This window comes from Alosa pseudoharengus, unplaced genomic scaffold (assembly GCF_046254945.1).
Source record: "Alosa pseudoharengus isolate Yale_2024_CS ecotype anadromous, Long Island Sound unplaced genomic scaffold, YU_APseudo_1.1 YU_APseudo_1.1_scf_9, whole genome shotgun sequence".
NCBI classification, from domain to species: Eukaryota; Metazoa; Chordata; class Actinopteri; order Clupeiformes; family Clupeidae; genus Alosa; species Alosa pseudoharengus.
Genome location: NW_027468881.1, coordinates 3,231,510 through 3,239,903, shown reverse-complemented (window position 1 = coordinate 3,239,903; position 8,394 = coordinate 3,231,510). Strand labels below are relative to the sequence as shown.

Genomic DNA, 8,394 nt, shown 5'->3' with positions numbered 1-8,394 from the left:
AAAAGTCTTGTAGGTGTGTGTGTGTGTGGGGGGGGGGGGGGTCATGAGTGCTGATAAAATAAAATAACACATCGTACAAGCATGTTTTGTGTTTTAGCTGCAGTACCCTTATTACCATCAACACAAAATCAATATGCAGGTGACTATAGCCCTTTTTCCATAAGATTTTCAAGCGAATTACATTCATTCATTCATTCAATGTCATTTTGAGTGATATTAGAAGCCCCAAAATGGTTTTCCATTCAACAGACTGATTCTAGCTAATTAAATTATGTCTTAATGTCCCTGTTAATGCAAATTTTTCTACCATGCTGGGTGGTTTTCCATCAACAGATGAAGTGAATGGCACACTTCTAGCGAATGTATCAAAGGTAGCAAATGGAACACTATTGCGAGGTGAATGTCTTGGTATGCGTGAGACAATTTAGCACAGTGACTGGCAGAGGGAATTGGTCTCCACTTTAGCAGCCAGGGGAACGTGTCAATGTAAAAAGTGTCCGCACACCGGAGTAGCTCCCAGTGTGTAATTAAAAGAAAAAAGCAACATTTCAACCCACCAGGGTCTTCTTTATGGTTTGCCTGAAGAAGACCCTGTTAGGTTGAAACATTGCTTTTTTTTCTTTAATTAAACTCTGGTTGATGGTCAGAGCTGCCCTGAAGTCGACAGTGGCAGCGCTGCCTTGAAGTCGACGGTGGGGTCCCAAAAGACCATCAAGCAACCGTAGACATGCCCCTGCATCAAACAATTAAGTTTACTAAAGCTTTTACACATACAAACAAAAATTTTAAAGGCACATTTTATTCTTCATGGTACCAACAATGAGCTCAAAATATTATAGATCTGAAGGAGACAAGGGATTACAAATCTAAGCTTTTCTTTCAAAATGGTGAAAATGCAAAAGAAAATACAGGGCCTGGAAGGAAAGTACAATGGCCTTGTTTCTTTATTTAAGGGTTGTTTTTCAGTTTATACTTAGAAATCAGAGGTAGTGAAAAATTACAAAGAAGACCTCCTGACAGCACCCTCATAGACATACAAAAACCAAACTTGAATGTGTGAGCCTGCAAGTCTTTCTGATAAATCACTTTTCCAATATTAATGCAGTAACTTACTTTTGGAATCTGTAGGGAACACAAATACATAAATACAAAACAATGAGAAGCATTTTTACATGAAAACAAACAGCAACATCTCTAAAATATTTTCACAGTAATGGTAAGCTTCCTTGTGGTGCTAAGATTATTCCGAAAACATAAAACAGCCCCATGAGCAGGTTGAGTTTCGCAGTCTTTTGGGGTATTTTGGAATAACACTGGCTGCGGAACTGCCGCTCTAGGGGGAAGGCCATAGGCAGGGTAAGCAAGGGCAATGCCATGCTAATGGTGTAGTGTGTGGCCAGGATACAGAAGAGTACATAAGGGACAAAAAGCAACAGATTATAAAGCACATAAGATAATGTAGGCCCCACCAGGATGGCCAATGTGACAATGCCTGCTTGCTTGTCAGAGTCCATGTCTCGGGTGTTGTTGCTATGTAAGATAGCTTCTGTGTTGAGGGCAAGTGGCACGGCATAGACCAGAGGCAATACTGAAAGATATCCAACCTGCACAGCATGTGCAAACATCACAGCAAGAGGGCCAAATGTAATGAGGATAACGACATCACCCAGGGCCACATATTTGAAACCAATTCCTAGAAGACAAATGAATTTGTATGTTAGTGGAATATCAGAAAAAAATGACCCTATTCCATGTTTCAGGTAAGAGTAAAAAATCTCACTACATCAGAATCACATTTCAACATGGTATTTCTTAAATGTTGGGGGGAACAGGATTCTAGTTGTAGACTTTTAGAACACATTTTGTTCAGACACAGAGCAACATGACATTATCTAGTAGGCAAGAAACCAAAGCCATTACAAGCTGTAGCGTGCAAATTTCTTGAATCCTGAAATGCTCTGAATTTTGAATGTGTTGGCATGGAATAGACCAATATGACTTCAAAACAAATTTTGCTTCAGATCTGACTGTTACAAATCAAAGGCAGCTGTCTGCTTTGTAATAACATAACAGAAATGCATCCCCTTTTTCAGTCATGGTACATGGCATGGTATGCTGGTAGCCTTACACAAGCCACAATTCTTTGCATTCACTGTGTTATAACAACTAGTCCATAATGCCAATAACTAATTAAATGCAGCTTATGCAAATGGTGCCTGTATAAAATTCCCTGACTTTACATGTCTGGAATAGACTTTCGAAAATGTCACGATATTCCATAAATTCCATGACCCGTGGGAACCCTGAGCTTTATTCAATTGAAGTTAAAACTATGCTCAAGTTTCCTTCATCATGACCTCGGATCCGGTCACCAGCATTTTTCCAGCTTTTCCGTTTATCTCCGTCCACTCTCGCTGGACAGACACTCACTGACTGACCTTCACCTTAAAGGAGCCACACATACTATTTTGATGACTAGTTTTGCTGCTTGAGGACAGGCCTATTATGAGTTCAAAATGTTGAATTTCCCCTTGGGATCAATAAAGTATCTATCTATCTATCACTCTATCTATCTATCTATTTATCTATCTATCTATCTATCTATCTATCTATCTATCAATGTAGTTCTGCCTGTCACTGGTGGTATGCAAAATGACTGCAAATGAAATGCTGCTTATTAAATGCTGTACCTTGCACTTAAAGAAAAAAAAAATCCAAGAGTAATATTATCAGCTATCGTATCAGTATTGGCCACAACAAACCAATAAATAGAGTTATTGGTTTTAAATACAGTTATCGTTATCGGCCTGAAATTTCCAAATTGGTGCATCTCTATACAAAACATGTGCAGGAGTTGAAACTATCAGGTTCAATAATTAATATATTTTTAATGTTATGTTTAAATGTTAATAGAATGTATATGAGACAATTATCCTCCTCAATTGTATTAGTACTGTGTCACATTTATGACACTTATCGTATTCCCACTACAAATAAAAACAGTGTGTCAACAAAGAAGGGGTTCAACCATTCATTCAATAAAATGTGTTTTAAAGATGTAAAACTTAAAATAAGCTTTAACATAAAAAGCTAAATTAACTCACAAACTTCCAAATGACATGCGTTTCATACAGTTTCAGAATGGTACACCACTTTTTGTCAACTCTCAGATATTAATTGAAATGTAACAAAATCAGGCAATATCAAGGGCATCCATCAAGCTTTAGGATCCCTTGCCACATCACACATGTTTTTAAATATTCTTAATTTAAATATTGTTATCTCCTGTCTCACATCCATATGCCAATTCCTGCAGATTTCTGAGAAAATTATTTAAAAATTCTTAGAGATAACCTCATTATTTTCTAGTAGGTTCTGTTAGCATTTAGTCTGGAAGCCAGCCCGAATTTATCCCCGGTCACAAAATTTGAGGTCGGGATATTCGGTCTGGACTTGCTCCATTTACAAGCAATCGAACCAGAGCAGTCCGCACCAACCTAATTGTCCAGGCGGGCTTTATTCGATGATGGACAGATGGCCAATGGTGTCTAGTCTATCACCTGTCACCTGAGCAGGCTTCGGTTGATCTTGTTTATAACAAAAATGTTGTCGCTAGAATAGATACATTTAGATTTGGCTATCGCGTCTGTTGTACAAGATATATATAACTTTTAAAAACGATCTAAAACAAAACAAAACTAAAACAGCAAGAAGAAGGATGTTTTGGCTGTTCTCCCTACAGGATTCATGGTAGGCTAGTTCGTTGCTCTAATTAGTTAGGTCTATCCAATTGAGTGCAGAGGCATTTCTCCCCATGTATCGGTTGAAATAAGCTCCATAATCACGTCCCAATCAAACAGTATCATACTCAAATTCTGACTAGAATTGAGTATGGCTACATCAGGCTAGTTAGCAGCTAGCATCGGCAGTAAAACAAAATGACTGGCATGAACTCAATTTGTTTTGTGAAAATAATTTGTCAATTCCATCAGATTGTTTTAACTGCAAACTGTCAGTTCCTCACATTAAGGCACATTTTGTTTTAAAAAAGAAAGATGTGATGACAACTTTCAACATCAATGCACTGTAGATTAGAATATGTTTCATGTACTGTTTGTCATTTCAATTTTACACCATATTTTGTCCAATTTCTCAAAAAACAGTGAGGTGCAGAGATGGAATTTCTTGTAACCTTAAAAACAGATTACTTCACAATACAGGGTTTCTGCAGGGTTCAGTCAGTCAAATGTAAGACTTTTTATGACCATTATGATTTAAATTTATAACCTACCCAAATTACAAAAAATAACTTTAGTCATTAAAATTCCCTTCAAAATATTTTTGGGCGATGCTATCTGGGAACATTGTTTGGAAAAATTTGGCTATATCTTCGTTCCCGTACAAGTGGTGTTTAGTCACGGTATTCAACACCCACAGGACCTCCGCTTTCAAGGTGGTTCAAGGAGGTTGATCTGAACCCACTGTGTGTGGAACTGGAGACGACACAGATGGAATCCCGCGGAGTATCGATCTTTTTGATTGGTACCTATTAATTAATACCGATTGTTAGGGACGGGTTTGAGGCAACTACTAAACGCATCCTCTTCGAGCCATAGCTGATAGCTTATGTTATATGTTTTTATTTCATATTTTGAAATTCATATAAACTTTATACAGCTCTGGAAAACATCAGGAGACCACTGCACATTTTTCTGATGTTATCCTACTGTTGCTGAGTGACATTTAAATGAGTTGACAGTCCTATTCAAATTTGCAATGGTCTCTTAAATTTTTTCCAGAGCTGTATATTTTGTTAATAATTTCTAGTATTTTATGATCTGGATAATTAGTAATAGCTAAATATTTAGTAATTTGAATACTTCATATTGATTTGTAAACTATTACACTTGTATTTATTGTCATTACATTGGTGGTGTGTAGGTGTAATTGAGTGCCTGTCACTTTAAGTACGTAAAAAAGTAATTAGCTTTCAGTCTCAGTTTTAGGCTAGTGGAAAATGTGCATAGTGCAAGGATATGTGGATGCAAAATCATTGTGTTTTCTATGTCATTAGATAAAATAAATGTTCAAAAAACTAACAAGCCAAAGAAAATCTTTCTGGGATCAAGGCAGAGATAAGTGTCTTGCAATGTTCATTTCTATGATTTTGGTGAGTTTGTCAATAGGCTGCGTAGCCTATTTCTGAAATGTCATTAAACCCAACAGTAGGCCTAAATGAACTAAATTCCATAGCCTAGGTAGGGTAGCAACACAAACTTGAGAGATACATTTCAGCAAATCAACTTAACATTGACCTAGGCTACTAGGCTATTATTTGTTGCTTTGCGGTCACAGCATCACACATGACAGTTGCAGGTTGAAAGCTGCGTACGTGTGTGAGGAGAAAAGACATGCTACGGTAAGCACTAGAAGCATGCTTTGCGCACACTGACATGAAATACGTATCTTATTCCAAAACAACACTGTCATTCTTAATGGATTTAATAGCTGGAATTTCACAGAAACCTGCTTCAACCCTCTCTGGTGCAACACTCAACCATAGACTGTAAAAGAAAACAATGGCAGTGAAGCCTGGGTGTTCGGAGTTTGCACGGGTTTTTGTGAAAGTCCTTCCGACAAGTCTGTTTGCTGCACTGCCGCATCGACCTTGAATTGTGGAATGCTGTGATAACACCCAGATTCCTCAGACAGAACTACAACAAGAGGCGGAATGAATGAATACCGCCGCCTGTGCATTTCTGGTGGGGAAAAGGCAATGGTAGAACCAATGAATGAACGAGTGTATGAATTTAAGACGTGACTAAACGTAATTTATGACCTTGTATAGAAAATTGGGATGTTTTTATGAATTTTTAGGGCCTACAATTCTTATTATCAAATTTAAGACTTTTTATGACCCTGTGGAAACCCTGCAATAGTCCTGCCATTTATTTTGACATGGGATTGTTGACGTGGCACATATCTGAGTAAGGTGATGTTAATTTCAGACACATTTGGACACACTCTGCGCCTGGTGGTCTGTTAAACTCTGATCAGCGGTTGGTTGTTCAGGGTTCCATTGCCCCCAGCTAGAGAACCACTGCACTAAACAGATCACAAGAAAATGCACTGTAGCATAAGAAAACAATTGGCTGTTTTACCTCCTGTGTACAGAAAAGAGCTTGAGAGGCCACCAAAATAAATGAGTGCCAGGTGTTCCAGTCTAAGGGTGGAGAGAAAGAAGAGCAATGTGGCACAAAGACAGCCAACTGAGTACAGGACTGCTCCGAACATAACCACATCTTGTGGCTCAAGGATCTGGTCCACCAGTGTGCGATCATCACTCTTCTTGTGGTCAATGCCCTTGGAGAAGTCATAGTAGGTATTAACCAAATTCCCAGCACCATGCACGACTAGTACAGCCACCGCACACACCAACAACACCAGCAGGTCCACTTGACCTTCAAGTTTATAAGCCAAGGCACTGCCCAGGGCAACTGGTGTTAGGGAAGCACTAAAACTCCAAGGACGTAGAGCCAGCACATAGGCTTCACATTTGTGTTTGACATCCATTGCCACCCTTGCAATCCCTGATGAGCTGTTGTTGTCTGTGTAGTTGCTGCGGACATGTCCTTTCAAACTCAATCCTGTGCCATCACCATCGACAGGCTGTATGGGATCTTGCTGACCATCGGAACCAGCTGCTAGAACACACGTGGATGATTCCGAGCAGGCAGATTTACCCTGGGCCATTGCCTGGTCAGATTCACATACAGCATCCACTTGCAGGTCTTCAACACACCTCGTACAAGGTGATTTAAGCAGTAAGCTACAAGAAGTTGATGCGGTCCCTACAATGAAAACAAATAAGGAAAAAGACTGTCAGCAATCTAGATTCTAACTCTCTGCAAGCAGACGAATCCTCAAGCCTTATTCTCAGTCCAAAAAAGGAATGTAACACAGAATAAAGATCGACAACTCTGACTCGCTATCACCCTAGTTTTATAGTAGCCTGAAAAGTTGTGGGTTCAATTCCCGGCTTCCACTGTTGTGTCCTTGAGCTAGACACTTAACCTCAAGTTGCTCCGGGATGGACCTTGCTATATTATTGACATAAAAGTCACTTTGAGTAGGAGTGTTTGCTAAATGAATACATGTAAATGTACTATGGGGCTGGGCTCCTGAACATTCACACCCATTGTAACGAGTGGCCACTTTAGGTTGAACAATAAAGCTCAGGTAATGGATCGAAGTTTGCGCCTATGAAAAGCGTAACAGACAGTAACTGGCTGCATGATATGCCGAAAGATCATGCATTTGCGATCAGTGTAGCTATAACGTTGTAGCTGCTTCTAGTGATAACTAATTTGCCAGCTAAACCTTAGCAATACAGTAAGTTTGTTATTTTATTAATTATGTGAATAAATCCGATAATATCAATTAACATGTCTGATGGTTTAACGCAAATTAACTGGCAGTACGATATTTATGTCGGACAAGTTATCACTAACTTATTGTTATCGCTAGCAGGTCAGCATACTGTCGTGCAAGAAAGTTGCCTAACTAAGCAGATTACGTGAGCCAGCCAAGTTTAACGATAACATTAACGTTAACGTTAGCAACTACTGCAGTATCGTGTCGTATCGTAACTCATGTGTGTTAACTAACTGTATGCTTATGATGAGAATATAACCTACCGAAATGTATTGTTAACGTCCTTCTGGGAAGACTTGAAATGCATTATATGGTTCCTACAATGTTATTTGCCAACTGTCATTTCGCATATCATTATCCTAACAGCCGGTAAACTTCAACCCAACAGTGCAGTCTTCAGAGCAGCATTTCAAGAGACCAGTCAGTCGCCATTTTGTCCACGTACTGTACGTGCGTCAGAAAAAGAGTCCTACCAAAACATAATTTTAGTGTAGTTGGTTCCTCTTGGTGGCACCTGGGATGCAAGGACCGCCCCCGTGATTACTTTGTTTTTTTCCCCACAGTACGGTGTCTTGTGCAATCCCGCTGGATTTTCTTGTAAAAATTTATTTTTTTTGCATATTTTGCTAGCTTAGGGTCTAATAGTCTAGGTCCTGGGTATGATTTGTATGCATTTCATTTAGCGGAGAATAACTCAACTGTTATATGACCCCACTGAACAACGTGGGATGTGTGCCAAAATCTCTACCCGGGACGAAAGTCCTGAAAATGACCACAACAGATGACACTATTATCACACTACAGGTGAATGGGACTTTTTTTTCCCTTTATAGATATCCCCATACATTTATACCAGATTAATCTTCATATTAAGATAAATACTTTTTGTATTACACTTTGCCTAAAAAATAAAATAAAATATGCAAATGAGGCAATATCTCATTAAATATGCGTACATCT

At 38.9% G+C, this 8,394-nt stretch overlaps 1 protein-coding gene across 1 annotated transcript; it reads right to left on the bottom strand.

Moving 5' to 3' along the window:
• Positions 1 to 781: 781 nt before the first annotated feature.
• ubiad1 (UbiA prenyltransferase domain containing 1) lies at positions 782 to 7,895 on the bottom strand. The gene is made up of 3 exons (XM_076276353.1): positions 7,698 to 7,895; positions 6,162 to 6,851; positions 782 to 1,693 (listed from the first exon to the last, which is right to left on the bottom strand). Exons 2-3 carry the CDS (start codon positions 6,751 to 6,753, stop codon positions 1,206 to 1,208), a joined length of 1,080 nt encoding a protein of 359 aa, XP_076132468.1. The 5' UTR covers positions 6,754 to 6,851; positions 7,698 to 7,895; the 3' UTR covers positions 782 to 1,205.
• Between the last annotated feature and the right edge of the window lie 499 nt (positions 7,896 to 8,394).

Excerpts from the sequence above, each read along its gene's own strand:
- ubiad1 (XM_076276353.1), bottom strand. The coding sequence starts at position 6,753 with ATGGCCCAGGGTAAATCTGCCTGCTCGGAATCATCCACGTGTGTTCTA. Across the intron at positions 1,694-6,161 it reads CTCTTTTCTGTACACAGGAG|GAATTGGTTTCAAATATGTG; the intron begins GTAAAACAGCCA and ends TTTGTCTTCTAG.